The 16,619-nt window shown below is 53.4% G+C and overlaps 1 protein-coding gene across 2 annotated transcripts; it reads right to left on the bottom strand.

Annotated features, from left to right (window-relative positions):
* Positions 1–271: 271 nt before the first annotated feature.
* Positions 272–3,216, bottom strand: SIX2 (SIX homeobox 2; the record flags this gene model as incomplete). Of its 2 annotated transcripts, none has more annotated exons than XM_084234589.1 (2): positions 272–599; positions 2,657–3,216. In XM_084234589.1, 2 exons carry the CDS (start codon positions 3,214–3,216, stop codon positions 272–274), a joined length of 888 nt encoding a protein of 295 aa, XP_084090715.1. The 2 variants fall into 2 exon arrangements, with proteins under 2 accessions (XP_084090715.1, XP_084090714.1); XM_084234588.1 differs by having other exon boundaries at positions 2,651–3,216.
* Between the last annotated feature and the right edge of the window lie 13,403 nt (positions 3,217–16,619).

The following is a 16,619-nucleotide window of genomic DNA, read 5'->3' on the forward strand; positions in this document are numbered from 1 at the left end:
ATTCCCTTCCCTGGTTCAAGACCCGGTCAAACGCCTCCAAAGGATCTCAAAAAGCAACTTGTTGAAAATAAATGCCAAACAAAGACCAAACCAGAGAGTCAACCGCCCTGCCTGTGGCCGGCGGTTCTGCCTGCTCAGCGGTTCTGCCTGCTCAGCCTGCGGGTTTGTCAGTACCTGGTGGGGCCGCCCGCGCTGGGCGCCCTCCCGACATTGTCTCTTTTAGGTCCGGAGAGCCACGCCCGACGGCACGCGCTCCGAGGCCGGCGGGACTCTAGGAGCCCAGGTCCACGAGGTTGGCCGACATGGGGTTGAGGATGGAGTCCTGCAGGCCGTGGTGGTGCTGCAGCGGGTCCGCGCCCCCTCCGCCCGGCACGGGCACTGGCACGGCGCTGGGGCCCGGGGGATGGCCCAGGCTGTGCAGGGACGGCAGCCCGGGCGGCGGCGGGCTGAGCAGCAGCGCGGGGCTGGACGACGAGTGGTCTGGAGTCCCCGACGGCGTCTTCTCGTCCTCCGAGCTGCCTAGCACCGATTTGCCGCTGCCGTTTAGCGACGCAGCCAGCGGGTTGTGGCTGTTGGAGTTGGAGTTCTCGCTGTTCTCCCTGCAAGTGCAGGAGCAAAGCAGCCGGGTCAGCGGGGAAACCGAGGCTGCGGAGCCTGGAGCCAGAGCTTGCCGCCAGCCTGAGTCAGAGCAGCCTTTGCGCACTGCCTGCCGCTCTTTTCAGTTTCTACCATTTCCTCGACCTGGTCTGGGGGTCTCCTTCCTGCCAGTTCTCACAATCTCACAGAATCTGATTTCTCTGGCCTGTCTCCCTGTATCATCTCTTTCTATATCTTGTTCTGCCTCCCACGACCCCAAGGAGTTGCTAACATTTAGGGGGTGGGGGGTAGGGGTGTAGGATGCCTGAATCTTCAGCTCACTCTTAGCTCCTCAAACCAGAATTTGTAGGATAGACGTGTGACTAGGAGAGCGGGACCCTAGATCTCAGGAGGAGGGTCCCGTTTGTAGTAGGGAATCTCACAGGCCTGCCTTACCCTTTCCTTTTCTCTGCTTGAAGGACATCGCTGACCGGGGAATTTGTTCCTGGAGCTAAGGGTCCTTTCCCCTCTAGCTCCAAACTAGCAAGCCTTGTGAGGGCTCTCTTTTTTGGGTCTAGGGACCAGGCCGGAAGTATGTGGGACTCCCTTCCCTGGTGGCGCAGGGGACAAGAAACTGAGGGGTTGGACGCCAGCTCCTGGGAAAAGGGAGAAAGAAGGAAGAGATTGCAAATCCTGGCCTAGACCTTTCTGCCACCCCAGAAACTGAGGGACTTTGCAACCCATATCTGGGGTCTGCCAGAGAACCCGGTTCTTCAGCAGCCTGGACACCTACCAGTCTGGGTGGAGGGGGACACCAGTAAAGGAGAACCCTCCTTCTGCCCTGCCTTTGACTGACAGCCCCTGGCCAGATGTGCGGATTTAAAATCTTGGGTAGAGCCTCTCTTCACTGGCTTCCTAAGGCCTTTCTTCCTGTTTTCCTGGAAGGAAACTTCCCACAGACCTGGCAGTTCAGACCTCATTATTGTGGATACCCCAATTTTCATGGTCTGGGTCCAGGGTCAGCCTGAAGCACCCCTCTTCTTCTTCCAGAGATCCTGGGACCACTGCTCAGCACTCCCACCCCTGACCCTGATAGTTCAAACTCTGGGCTGAAAACGGCCCACCTCGTCCACCCCAGGGGTCTTGGTATAAGCAGGCTGGATTCTGTTCCCACAATCAGTTTCTCTTCCATTTTCCCCTCCAGATTTGGGGTTCTGAGAGGCCACAGGGCTGGGAGCCACAAGGCCCTAATGGTCACTGTTAGGTTAGTTCAGGAACTGAACTGTCCCGTTCCCTGAGGACAAGCAACTCCCAGCCTTTCTGCTGCTCTCTGCTCACCCCAGACCTACCAACCTAGCCTCTCAGAGCAGGGTCTGAAGAGAGAGGGGTCAAGGCCCTGTCAGGCCAGGGAATGGCTTGCCTGTCCAGGGAGACAAGAAAGAGCATGTGTTTCTCTGCCCACTCCCAGAGCCAGCACTTCCTCCCCAAGCCTTTCACCTCTTGGTCCTCTCTGTGCGGTGAAAAAGGGCTCTCACGATCATGTCCAGAGGAGGGAATTTCTTAGCCAGACCTCTCCACAGTCAGGTCGTGTCAGGGAAGTTCCAATTCCAGTCCTGACCCCTACTCATACTTTGGCCTGGAGCTGAGCGAGGCCTAGGGGAAGTTCGGGCAAGTGCTGGTAAATGCGCACAGCCGGTCTCTAAAATCCGCAACCCTGATGCATCCTCCGCAGAAACCTCTCCATCCTTCAGAGGTCCATCAGGTTCTGTCTGCGGTGCCCACCTTACAGGGAGTGCGGACCCACGATCTTGTCTTAGTCCCCAAAGCGCCTCTTGTCCACAAGCGACCAGGGAGTTAGCTGACAACTTTCCCGATTGCTCTGCCCGCTTTAGACAAACCCCCTGCGCTCCCGGTCTCCCGAAAGAGCTGAGCGCCCTCTGGGTCAGACCATGCCGCAGTGGGGCCTCGTCTGGGACCGAGGGCCCGTTTAAGGCCCTTCTCCTAGGGCGGGTGGAAGGCCTGCGACCTCCCCCTCCCTCGGGCCCAGGGGATTGGGCGCCGACACTTTACTTACTCGTACCTTTCCTTGGCCTCAGCTGCCCGGTCGCGCTGCCGCCGGTTCTTGAACCAGTTGCTGACCTGCGTGGTGGTGAGGCCCGTGGCCTCCGCCAGCTCGCGCTTCTCGCGGGGTGAGGGGTAGGGGTTGTGCGCGTACCACTCGCGCAGCACGCTGCGGCTCTTCTCCTTGAAGCAGTAGCTGGTCTCCTCGCCGTCCCAGATGGACCGCGGCAGTGGGAACTTGCGGCGCACGCGGTATTTGCCCACGGCGCCCAGGGGCCGGCCGCGCAGCTTCTCCGCCTCGATGTAGTGCGCCTTGAGCCACAGCTGCTGCAGCTTGGCGTGGTTGTGCGGCGAGAACTGGTGGCTCTCCAGGATCTTGTAGAGCTCGCGGAAGTTGCCGCGGTGGAAGGCCACCACGGCCTTGGCCTTGAGCACGCTTTCATTCTTGTGGAGGTGCTCGCAGGCCGGCAGCGACCACAAGAAACGACCCAGTCGCTCGATGTTGCCGCCCTGCTGCAGCACCTCGCACACGCACGCCACTTGCTCCTGGGTGAAGCCGAAGGTGGGCAGCATGGACATGGTGCCGGCTGGGCCCCCGCCCGCCCGCGCGCGCCCTCACCGAGCTTCGCGGTCCGGCATGGGCGCCTCCCCGCCGGGCCGTCCGGGGCCGAGAGGCGGGCGGGGCGGGCCCCCTGGCCCGGCGCTGGCTCCCGGCGATCTCCGAGTCACTGCCGTGGGTTCCCGAGCCGCCCGCGGGCCCCGCGCCGCTCCGCGCCCCCGCCGCCCGCGCGCCTCGCCCGCGCCCTCGTCCAAGCCCAGGGGCCGCCTGGGGCGCCGCTCCGCATGCTCCGCGCCCGCGCGTCCGCCGCTCCCTCGCTAGCTGCTCGCTCGCTCTCCCTCCCGTCTAGCTCGCTTGCTGCTTTTTTAATAATATTATTCTAAGCGGGCATGAGGCGCGGCGGCCCGCGCCCTGATTGGTCTGGTTATCTGACCCGGGGCCTGCCCGCGCCAGACAATAGTCGGAGTCAAATTATTCGCCATGGAGACGCTGTCAGTCACTGGTAACTCGAGCCCCGGCGGGCCGGGCGGCTCCCCCCTGGCCGGCTCCGCTGACAGATCGCCCGGCTCCGCGCAAAGCGGAGGGCGGCCCGAGACGGGAGCCGGAGGCGCTCCGAGAGCCTGGGAGGCGGAGAGGGCCGGGCGGGGGCCGGCGGCGGCGGTGATTGACGGGGCGGACGCCCAAAGAGCCCGGGAGGAGCAGGACTCGGAGGGGGTGGGGGGAGTGAAGACGCGCGGGGAAGAGAAGGGGAGGGTCGAGTTGGGGAGGAAAGAGAGGCGCTGGCGGAGGACTGTTTAAGGGGGTGCCAGGAGGAAGGGGAGGGGGAGCTGGAGGGGGAGCATCGAGGGGCAGAAACTTTGAGCAGCTTCTCGCCAGGAGCCACGCTGCCCTGCCCCCACCCCCGGGCACTGCTCCCCTCCGGGGGCCGCTGCTTGCGGGGTAGGTGCTTTCGGGGAGACGGCCAGTGGGGTGGGACAGTTTGCAAGCGCCCGGGAGCCGCTCGAAGTCGGTTTTTCCTGCTGTCAGCGCCCCACCCCCATCCTAGAACGCCGGACCCGCGCGCTCGGTCCTCGAGGGACAGGGGGCGGGAGAGGGAAAGAGAAGTTGGCAGTGGCCTCGGGCGGACGCCTGAGAATCGACTTCTTGGAGGATCCCGCCTTTTCTTCCTCCCCGAACCCGGCCGGCTGCCCCGAGGCCAGTCCCGCCCCGACTCGGAGCTCCCTGCTCCTCCCGGGCGGGGACTCAGACTTAACCCCACGGGCCCCACGGCCCAGACGCGCGCGGCGCTTCCGCGTGGCCTCCGGGGCTTGGCTCGGTCCGGCAGGGGCGCCTCAGACCCCGGGGCCGCGCGCACCGGCCGTCTGCCCGCGGAGGGCGGGCGGGGGCGAGGGGCGCGGGGAATCCGGGCTGTCCTGGAGCTTCCCCTTTGGGTGGTCGGGTGGGACGGAATGGAGGTCACTCCCCCCATCTCCCTCCTCCTCCCGACCACCCCCTCCCCCCAGCTCGAACTCGGCCCTGGCCAAGTCCAGCTCTGGAAGCGGCTTGCTGAGTCCCGGAAAGAGGGGCTTTAAAAGGGAGTCGTGTTTTTGCTTCTTTGTCAAGGTGCGTGTGGAAACACGTGGTGCTGGTCCTCTGGGAGCCGGGCAGGCGGAGGAGGTGAGCGCGCTGGGGATGGAGAGGAGGGATGTGGCTGCTGTTTCTATGGTTCTGAAAAGCCGGGGGCTCATCTCCTTCCCTGGCTTGTCCTTTCCACTTTTCTAATCCCCTCTTTGCTTGGCCGGAGCTGACCCACTCCCGGGGCCAGGACCCAAACCAGGACGGAGCTCTGGCTCCACCCTCCTCCTAGGGTTCTGGAGCGTGAGTTTAGGCCAAGCTTTCTTGGTAATTTGTTCTAGGAGCACTGGAATGGGAGTCCAGAGCCCTGGGTTCAAGTTTCCTTATCGAAGGGAAAGGCTGGTACTTATTCCTCTAAGTGTCTGTTCCCTTAGCAAGATTTTCAAAAGTTTTCCCCCTGCTGTATTATTCTCATTCTCCCAAGGTGTCAGAGGCATGAAAGAGTGTAATCTTGTACTCACCCTGATGTTTGCTCCTGGGGGGCCTGCCCTGGTATGTTGAGGTCACAAAACTGTTAAGGTAGGTTCTGAGACAGTGCCAGGGCTAGCTCTCTGCAGAAATTCAGGGGTCATCTGTGCAGTCTGCCTCTGAGGACTGGGATGAGCCTCCTTGCTTCCAGGCTGCTCTATCCAGAGTCCTGTGTGCTGCTGGGCCTTGAGGACTCTGAGAGGCAGAGGGAAGAATTTACCCCTGGCTGCCCCAAGGGTCAGAGCCCACCTTGCTGACCTGCAATAAAGGGCAGCCCACCCTTTCCAAGACCTCATTTCAGTTCCATGATTAATGACTGGCAGACTGGCCCATCACTGGCCATGGCCATCTTACATCTTGATGTGACCAGACTGGGGGTGGGGTGCCCTGCTCAGCTGGGGTGAGTGGGACTGGGTAGTAACTTCCTAGAGTGAACTTTAGGGTAGTTTATGGCCTGCTTTGGCTCATTCTCTCCCACTATTAGATGAGGCTTGTGTCATCTTTCTGGTTCTGGGTTGGAGTGGGTCTAAAGAATACTAATCTTGAAAAAGTGGGTAATCTTTGCAACCTCAGCCACAGCCTTCACAGAGAAGATGCCCATCCCTCGACCCTTGGAGCCTCAGGATGAAATTTTCCACAGGTCTGTGTTCTGCCCATGCATGTTCAGCTAAGATAGATTTTCTGGAACTTTTCTAGTCCCAGGCTCAATGTCCCTTCTAGCATTGCTTTCTTTGGGGGCACTAAGCCTGAGTCAGCCCTGCCAGAAAACAGATTTGGGACCTGCCGCTTTGGATAATTTAGTGTGTGCCAATGGAAAGTCATTATAGAGCAGCACAGAACCCATAACACCATTACCCAGTGTATGGGTGTGTGTCCATGGGCACTGGTTATCGCCTCCCCACCCCCACCATACTTGCAGGAAACTGGTTCTAGCATGTCTGGGCTAGAACCACTTACCAGCAGTGGCAGCTGAGTGTCTGCCCAAAAAAGGCTACAAGTTGAGCTGGGGTCTCCTCACATTTTGCAGCCCCTCCCTGCCTAGCTCTCTCCCTGACAACCTTTGTCACAGAGCATAGCACTTGGGAAGTATCTGGATGAAGATTGGTTAGATGCCAGCCTGACTCTAAAACAGTCTCAGCACCGCCTCCCTTCTAGTACTCAGAGCAGCGGCACCGGAGCCCTCAGGGTGCCACACACCTCACAACTCGGTTCTATCCCACCCCAATCTGAGGAATCCTGAACTCCTTTCTCCCCTAAGACATGCTGAGAAGGGCTGCATTTCCCGCTTCATCAAGCACAGATAAGAGAAGTCCTATGACTAACAGATGAAAACTTCTGGAGACTGAAATTTGGGGTTTCAATGCAATGTCTCCTTTCACCTCCAACGTGCCTTGGAAATCCCCTAGGATCAGACTTTCTGGACCAGCAGAAGGGTCGATGGCTGTGCCCCGATGATGCGCTCACCCCGGGAGAATGCTGTTGCCCCTGACTCTTGGTCGGGGGACAGTCTAGGGCCTTTGTCTTGGAGTTGGGCCGGAAGCTCACCAGAGCAAAGCCTGAGGGCCCCCTACACACCAGCACCCATTGCGCAGCCCAGAGCTGGTGCGTCTCCCACAGCGGAGCTTTTGAGGAAAAGGAGAAAATAGCCACACCAGCCTCCCAAGGGCTTACCGGACTTTGAGTTGGGGCCATTTCAGAAAGATGAGGTGATCCAAGGAGAAGGAGCTGCTTGAAAGGGGGTGGAGGCTTGGTGCTAAACCAGAGGACCAGAAGCTTTAAAAACAAACACATACAAAAAACCCCTTTACTTTTCCAGCCTATATAAATTCTGCAGCAGTCCCCTGGGGAGACTGACCCTGGCGCCGCCGGCCTCAGGTCCTCCCCGCGGTTCGGCATCTCGGGCTCAGGGCTCTCTGGGCATCTAGGCCCTGGGGTTGGGAAGGTAGGGGGCGTCTTCCCTTTCCCAGCTCCAGACTGGGGAACCCAGGGTGGGGCCGCACTCTAGCCCCGACCGACCGGGTATCCAGCTAGGGGCTCCTGTGGCGCGTTTCGTTGAATGCGGGCAAGCTGGCAAGCTGGCCAGCGGCGCAGGGCGGGTGAGGGCGGAGGCTCCCGGCCTCCCCACCTGCCCTGCCGCCTGCCCCCAGCGCACCCGCCGGTGCAGTTTCCCCTTGGCGGAAACAGCGGGGTATCTATAAACCCCTGCACCCCACGGTTTTCTGCATTGCCCAATGTTTGGGGTGGGGATCAAGGCGCGGGAATTCTGCTCCCGTGTATTTTCCGTTTCCGAAAATGGGTCCCCCGGCGCGCCAAACTAAGGCCAAGCTGTGGGGCCCGGTGCTCCGGGGGGGCTGCGCTCCTGTAGCGGCTCGTCGCCCGCGCCGCACGAGGCTGGCACGGTCTTGGATCGGAAGGGCCGCGTCGGGGACCCCGGGGGCACGGCTGCCCCTCCTGCCGCCGGGCCTCTTGCTCCCGACAGCCGCGGCGGCCTGGAGGGGCAAACGAGAAAACGGTTTGGAGGCCGTGGGCTCACGGGGGATGTTGCTCAAACGAAAACAGCGAGCTCGAGGGCCCGGGACCTTTTTGGAAGCCATCGAACCGGCGAATCGATCCGAGGCGGCGCCGGGGCCCAGCGAGACTGGAGCCGGCTACGCAGGCCCCGGGCGCAGCCAGCCCCAGGCGACGCCCCGCAGGACGCGCGCCCTCGCGTCTCCGCCCGCCGCCCGGCTCGGGCCCGGCGCCCCTGCTCCTCGCGCCGCGCTCCCGCTGAGTTTGCCAGGACCTGGGGGCCCTTCGCCGAGGGGGTCACGACGCGTTGGGCCGGGCTTCGGGCGATCGACTCTCGGCTTTGGGTTCGGGAAGCCGCCCAAGTCCGCCGCGGGGTTTTCAGGCGGGGCGGAGGAGGCCTGTGCGCCCCAAACCCTCAATGACAGGCTTGCGCGCCAGCGCCCCCACGCGGCAGGCCCGGAGGTCGGGTCGGTGAGTAGTTTGCTCCAGGCCTCTCGTGGAGCCAGGGGAGGGTGCGCGCTGTTCCAGTCTCCTCCACACCCCCAACGCTCAAGCACCAGCGCTGGCTGCGCTCTTGGAGAGCACCGAAGAGTGGGGTGCGTCGGCGAGGCGCGCTTTCTCCCGTGCACACAGGCACACACGGAGGCGCACTAGGTTTCCAGGGTCCAGTCACACCATCGACAGACACATGCTATTCACGGTCACGATTCCCCTTGGGCGCCCACTGCTTTGCAGAGGGTGGGCACCCAGGAAATGTTAAACGGATGTCTGAATGACCAATGGGATTTGGCACACAGCAACAGCCGGGAAGCAGACCAATAGGACACCAACAGGAGACCGACTCCCTGCCTTCTCTCTCCTCAGTGCTTCCCTACCATCCCCTCTTGCTCTCCTCTATGTAGAAATCTTCGAGAGCTGTGACAGCTTCCTCCAACCAGAAATGCCAAGTGATGGATAATCCACAGGGCTGCACAGAAATTACAGACGAAACGCTCAGCTTTAAAAAAATCCAGGTCTAAGTGCCCAGAACATTACCAGGTTCCCTTAGGTTGCAAGAAAGAAAGTTTCTTCCCTAGGGTGATTGTAATTTTTCTGGGACTGCTGTCTTTAGTTGCATTTCCTTACTTGACGTTACAAAAATCCTCTGTAGGCAATGTGTAGATCAGGTTTCCTGCAAGAAGTGACTCCCCCCACCCCCACCTTCTTTCCATTACCTGTGAGAAATTCTATCCGTGAGTAGGGATTCCTGGCTTGGCACTTCTCTCATGGAGTATCTCTTTTTATTACCATTAATTACAATGCATCAGCCCCATTCATCAGTGATATCCCCCTCACACCTCCCCCCCAGCTTCCTGGCTGGTGACTGCTCTTGGCTGTCTTGATTTGGGTAGCACCTGGGCAAGAGGGCATCCCAACCCAGCCATTGGGGGAAGCCACACAGGGGTTTCTACCCAGCTCTGCATTTTAAAAGGGAACCAAGAAAAAAGCCAGTATTGTTCTTAACCTGGAAATTCAATACTTTATTTTGTTGTCTCTGTGAATTAAGGCTAAAATCTAGGGGCTGTTTCTTATAGAAGAATGTGTGCTAATTAATTTATGCACAGTGCTGTGAGAACACTTTAATAAAGTAAGTAGAAACAAGATACGGTCTTGCTTGGGGAGCGCAGACAGCTCAGGGAAACTTGTGCATAGGCTGCTGTAGAGGACCAGGTCAAAGTCAATGTCACACAGATGTCCTCTAGTCTCAGGGTGGCAGCCTGGCTGTGACAGCAGGTAAGGGCGGCGCTCTGTCTGTCACCATCCTTGTTCCAACCATTCTCATGCAGCGTTCACAGCTAGCAGATGCTCCCATATAGGGATGATAAGAGGTGTAGGACAGAGGATGCCTCGGACAGGCCTGGCTCCTTGATCCAGACCCACAACATTTAGTAAGGCAGTCCATCTCTAAACCTTATTTTGCTCATTTGTAAATGAAATAATAGCCCAGTGCTGGACACACACAGGAGGTGTACTAGGCTTGTTGAATTGAATACAGTTGCATTGGGGGTTAGGGGAAAAGTTTATGAAACACCTGGCTATATGTGCTCTGTAACTGAGGCTGTTGTCATCAGGATGGGATGGGACAGTGTGTTTATATAGCTGCAAACAATTAGTGTTATTTCAGAAGGCACTTGACCTAAGTGTCAAAAGGCAGATTTAGTTTCCAGGTGAGAAATGTAATCAAGCCTCTATTTTTAGGTCCAGGCCTGGGCTCTGTGCTCTGAGAAAGACTCAGACAGAGACTGGGGGTTCAAGGAAGCAGTTGAAAAGACGGGAATTCACATACTCGACTCCCTTGGTCTCTGCAGTTTGCTGTCCACAGCAACCTTGAGAGAGTGTGAGCTTGGGTGTCAGGCTATGTGGTTAAATCTTGCCTTTGTCACGTAGCAACAGTGCGCCCAACAGTAGGTCAATCTTATGGAGTCAGTTTCCCAGTCTGGGGAGGATGCAGAGCAGGCATAACAAATACCTTGCTCCAGGGTTTCGGGAAGAGAAAAAGAACTAACATGTGAAAAGAATGGGTCCCTATTTGGTGAAGAAACAAAATTTAGCTGCTATAGTGTTTTGCATTATCTTATGGTGTTTCCAGGATTTGGGCCTCATTTGGACATTTCTCAGAAAGCAAAAGACAGTTGTGTATAGTGGACGTAGTATGTTCCTGTGGGGTGGAGACCACAGTTTCTCTTGTGCTTGTTCTCATGGTTGAGCACAAAATGGACCTCGCTCTGAAAGCTCTGTAGGAAGGTATGGGTTGTACATTTTGACCTAGGGTAAATGAAGTGACACCCCTTCCTCTTCTACCTCCTTCCTCCTCAGCCAGGTGTATCAGCAAGAAATTAGAAGTAGCTTCCACAAATAGAGCATCTTCTATGCACAAGGCACTGCACTAATGTGCGATGGGAACAGAAGTCCTATGGGATGAGTATTATCAGCATTTACAAAGAAGACAGATTTAGGGAGGTTAAGATTCTTGACCAAGGTCATACAGCTGATAAGGAGCCTCTGAAATTTCAGTCTTTGATGCTGAAATCCATACTATAAACCATAAACCTTTTTGTGCTTAGTCACTCTAGCATAGCAAAAATCACAATAGGAAGAATTGACTGAGTGCCTCTTATGTGCCAGGCATTGTGCTATTTTGCATGCCACTGTGTAGGTACTTTGAGGTACAAGCCACAGATATCCACTCAGACCATCAGAAGAAACAAAAGAATAAGTATTATAAAGATTCAGAGTTCAAGGATAGTGAACACCAGTGAACACTTAGGAAGGTAGAACCAAAAACTGGAACAAGGTAGGGCTCCAGGCAGCCACTTTTTCTCCCTCTGGGTGGCAGAATGTTCTCCTTTCTGATCCTCTGAGCATCCTTGTTCTCTCTTTGAAGACCAGTTTTCCCTGGCCTTGCTCCTTTTAAAATAGTTCCCTGGCTCTCAACATCTCCCCCTAGTTTAGACATTCACAGGCACTCTGAAGTCCCTACCCTTTTCCAAATTCTTGAGAGAAAGAGAATCTGATAGGCTCACCTTGAATGAGACAATACCCTCCAATCAGTGATGTTCATCTGGCTCAGGTAGCACACTATAATCCTCAGCATTAAAGTGCAATAAAATTATTTTGATATTTTATTATGCATTTTCACAAAAATTATATCCTCAAGTAGGGTGACCAATGGCCTCCAGAGGTATCAAATCCCAATATCTAGAACCTATACCTATTATCTTATAAGGCAAAGTCTGCATACATGATTAATTTAAGGCTTCTGAAAGATGGAGATTATTCTGAGTTATCCGGGTGAACCCTGATGTGGTCACATACAACTTCATAAGAGGGCGGTTGAGAAGGATTTTATGACACACAGAGGAGAAGGCAACTTCAGAGATAGAGGTTGGAGTGATGTGACTACAAACCAAGGAATACTGGCCGCCACCAGGAGCAAGGAGCAGGTTTTCCTCTCCAGCTTTCAGGAGTGCAGTTCTGTTGACACCTTAATTTGGACCCAGTGATACTGATTTTAGATTTCTGGCCTCCAAAATTGCTAAAGGACAAATTTCTGCTTTCAGCCACCACATTTATGGTAATTTGTGGAAAAAATTATATCACTATATGGTCACAGACCTTAAATGATTTTTAAAAAAATTTTAAAATTTATTTATGCATACAAGAGCTGGGGTATATGCCAGAGGGATGGGGGGTGAGAGAATTCACCAGAGACAGAGTGGGGAGCAGAACAGGCAGATCAACTGAAATACACTGCTGAGGGGAGCAGCTGGTGAGACAGGAGAGGTTTGCTGCGCCATGTGGGTTAGCTCTGCGGCTGGGGATTGAACTTGTACTTCAGTGGCTGTGGATAGCTTCATAGTGCTGAACTTAATCTCTTGCACCCCCAGGGAAGCCCCGTTAAATGATTCTTCAGAAGAAGATACTTTCATCCTGTCCCAGCAAGTAAATGTTGGCTCTTCCACTAGAGCTGGCATGACTTGAGTGTGTTCTTCTGAGCTTCTTACTACATGCAACTCACTATTTCTGACTCTAGAAACTAATTCAGTTAATTTATGTTGACCAAAGTCAACATCCAACCTTGGGTTTGTAGGAAATTGTTGGAAAATAACCTTCTTAGAGATTCAGAGAACATGGGGCAGTGCTCACCACACACATACACACAGACACACACACACAGCATTCAGGTATACACGTGCACATCCATGGAGCTGAACAGGGGCAGATAATCATATACTGTTGGATACATATTCCCAGTCCCCTGGGCACAACTCTCCCACATTAATCCCAGGAGTTCAGGCCCTTCTGGGTGGGCTATGAACCCAGTATGTGTGTGGTCATCTCCACTCACCACTGTCACATTCCTCATGTCTCCTCATCCCCGATTCTGTCAGTGTCCGATTAATATTTTGAGGGCTTGATTCTATTCTTGATTCTCAGTATATTATACCATCAGCCAATATATTTACTCCTCAAAGAGCATACGTTGTAACTTTCTATGTAGAACATATAAGTAAAATAGACATAGCTTTAAACAATATGTTGATGTTAAAGACTAAACAAAGGTAGTCTAAGGGGAGGTAGGGTGGGGTAGGAGTGGATAAGGGTTCATTGTATTCAATGAACTGAGACTATGGAAAGGGTTGGGGGGAGACTGGAGCCCGGGCTGGGGTGAGGGCAGGCCCACAGGAAAGGCACTGTTGGTCACACAGGCATCGTCAAGAACAGATTCAGACCGTGAAATCCATGAGCATTTCACAAATGAGATTTCCTCATGGTAAAGGCTTACATTAAGCCCACAAGATTATTAAGCAAAACATTTTGCAGTCTCAGCAATACTTAAATTTAGGGTCCTTGTTCAAAGAGTATACAGAAGAACTCTCTCACACACAGGATCAAACAGGAACATTCATGCCCACACATATAAATAAATGGTCAAATAGGCTAATACTTGTGCCCACACATACATGTGTGGACACACACATGGGTACTTAGCTATAAGAAATGGATACGCACATTCATACTTACATGAGGAACTAATTCTTGAAATCATGGGAAATGTTTCCCCTTCAATGTATCATATTGCCCTGGGTCACTCTGAAACCATGTCTTTAGGAGAGTTTAGTCATGATTTGGGGGCTTGGGAAGGGGAGGGAGATGTAGGTGGTAAGAAGGGTAGAAGTTAAAACTAGAAAATATAAATACATTCAGTTACTGAGCTATCCCCCTATCGGAATAGCAAGCATTCTTAATTGGAAAAATTTGTACATTCAGTGCATTATAAGCTTTGTGGCTACTGTGGCACGTGGCTGAGGCTGGGGTCGTTCTTAAGGAATTTGTAGTTTCTACTGCTTTTTTTTTTTTCCAAGCCCATATTTAATTTGAGAAGTTTCTGGAAAGTTAAATGTCACCCACATCAATAGTGACAATGACCACCAGCAATTTAATTCAATCTCATTTCATTCCAGTCAATGAAAAGTATATACTTATTTTCCTAAATGTTAGTTTAAAGAGTGTTTAAAGGGCTTTACCCTTTAAACCCTCTTAGGTAGTTCAGAGAGGACTGTCTAGAAGAGAGGACGACACTGATCTGCCCTGTAGATGGTTATAGGCTAGTTGGGCAATAGAACCAACCTGTGAGAACCGAAAGAACACAATACCACCCACCACTTCTTACTCCATGATTGGGGAACAGAGGTCAAGACAGAGGAAACAGTATGTGCCTGATCTAGGCTTTGAACAACAGGGAGAATTAAGAGAGAGGGAGACATGGGAACAGGACAAAAAAGCTTGGATGAGTGCAGGGCTGATGCTGCTGAAAGATAAGCCTCCCCAAGATGGTCCCCCAGGATGTCTAGAGTAGGCCTTGCCAAGATAGGTCACATTGGCATTTGGATTATTATTTTTTAAAGATTTATTTATTTATGCCTATAAGAGCTGGGGTACAGGCCAGAGGTGTGGGGGGTGAGAGGATTCACCAGAGACAGAGTGGGGAAAGAGAACAGGCAGACGGACTGAAATACACTGCTGAGGGGAGCAGTGGGCAAAACATGAGAGGTCTGCTACACCATGTGGGTTGCTCCCTGGCCGGTCAGGGATCGAACTCATGCTTGAGAGGCTGCGGATTGCTTCATAGTGCAGTGCTTAACCCCTTGCACCACCAGGGAGGCCCCAGCATTTGGATTATTTTGCGCTGAGGTCAATCAAGGCCCTGAAGGATGACAAGAAACTTTAAATGCTCTCTTAACAACCTAAGAGTGGAAATCTGCGGTCTTACCCATTGTTAGGAATTTTATCATCCTTGAAAAGGCTGCAGGGCCAGGACCCTCTGCCCCTCCTCCAGGCAGCTCTTTGGTCATCTGAGCTGGGATACAAGGACAAGCCAGAGCAACAACACTTTACTTGTATTTTATTTCAGCGATGGCCTGGGTGGGAAGGAAATCATCTCATTGAAAGAACTACTGGCTCATTCTGGAAATGAGACTCATTTCTGAGTGCCCCTCCTGAGCGTCCTGAGCTGGCTGGTGTCAGAGGGAGGATATTTTCATAAGGATGAACTGTTCATGCACGTTTCCTGCTGCTGCACAGGTCTCCCTTCAGCAGTCACGGGGACTGTTATCTAACACCTCCCTCTGCTTCCAAACATATTCCAATGAAAATAAAGTCCCTCTATGAAGAGCCTTTGGCTTTCAAGAATGAGCTGGCTATAGATGGAAGGGCTTAGCAAAGGCATTTGATTCAATTCAACACACTGTGTCTAGAAGTTTACTGGGCACCAAGTTTGGAGTAGAAGAATGTGAGACTTTTGCCAACAATCCCACAATTTAGTAGTCACTTTGAGAAAATGCTTACCAAGGGGTCAGTGAACAGCATTCAAGGTGTCTGTGAATGTGGATGTGAGAAATTGCATCTTTATTTTCACTGACTTGTCATTGAGATTAAACAGCTCTTTCAGGAATGGGGGCCTCAACTCTAACTGTATTAGGCAATATCTATGACTTCCTCTCTTGCAGAAACCACAGATATTTCCATATCACATGACAGTTGCTGCAGACATCTTGAAATACTTATGCTCATCATGACTTTGAAATTAAGCTACTTCTTAGACCTACTGCTAGATCTTGCAATTTAAAATATTAGTAAAGAAGCACATAGAGTACAATCTCACTTAAAAAAAATTTTTAACAAAGATTTATTTATTTATGCATGTAAGATCTAGGGTACAAGCCAGAGATGAGGGTGGTAAGAGGATCCACCAGAGACAGAGTGGGGAGCAGAACAGGCAGACTGATGGAAATACACTGCTGAGGGGAGCAGTGGGTGAGACAAGAGTGGTCTGCCTTACCATGTGGGTTTCTGGCTGGCCGGGGATCGAACTCGTGCTGCAAAGGCTGTGGATTGCTTCATAGTGCGGTGCTTAACCCCTTGTGCCACCAGGGAGGCCCTAAAAATTATTTTTATAACTTTATTTCAACATACTTGGCTTTCTTTGCAATCATGAATGTTTGATTTTATGTATTTGGAAATATGATTTGGGGAAGGAACGCCTGGGACTCACCAGATGCCAAAGGCACAAAATTTGGCTAAGGACCCCTGTGAAATCCATATGTATTTAGGGATTGTTTCTTCTGCACAGGGACGTAGGTATTTTGAAGAAGAGTTAATTCTTTCATCTGCTCAGAGAGGCCCTGGCCAGATCTCAGGTAGAAAGAAAACCGGAGAAACCCTGAGAGGTTCGGATCACTTTCGGCCTCAACTTTCCCCTTTTGTAAAATGGGGTGCCCATGCCCATCACTCCTGACTGGCTAGTGGCTGGCAGAGCCTTCAGTCTTCAGGTACCCAGATTTGGCAGAGCTGGAACTGAGCTGGAGCTGTGCACACATCCCTTCCCATGTGCCAGACTGAAAACAGCTTTTCCCCTTTGGGGTCGTAGATCCTGAGCTCAGAAGAGTAGCTTTCATTGTAGAACAGTCTAAGAGGTCCCTCCCCAAATCCCTGCCCAGTGGTTAGGCCTGGAAATTCTAGTTCACAGGGGAAGGTGTCTCCAGGACAGCACTGCATGGGGCACGGGAGGGGCAGCAGGAAGCAAGCTGGTTCTAGCAGGAAGGAACTTTCAGTGGGTTCAGTCCTGCAGGACGGCTCCTCTGCCTCCCCCTTTTGAGACACTGGTTGGCTACAAATTAGAGGCTCAGATGACCTCCCCCTCCTCCTTGGACTTCAGGTGCCTGTCTGAAGTCCAGGTTGCCATCTGTGTTTCTGGCTGGCTGGTATCTAAATCAGAGTTTCCCATGCCCCC

Source organism: Talpa europaea (genome assembly GCF_964194135.1).
Source record: "Talpa europaea genome assembly, chromosome: 6".
Taxonomy (NCBI): domain Eukaryota; kingdom Metazoa; phylum Chordata; class Mammalia; order Eulipotyphla; family Talpidae; genus Talpa; species Talpa europaea.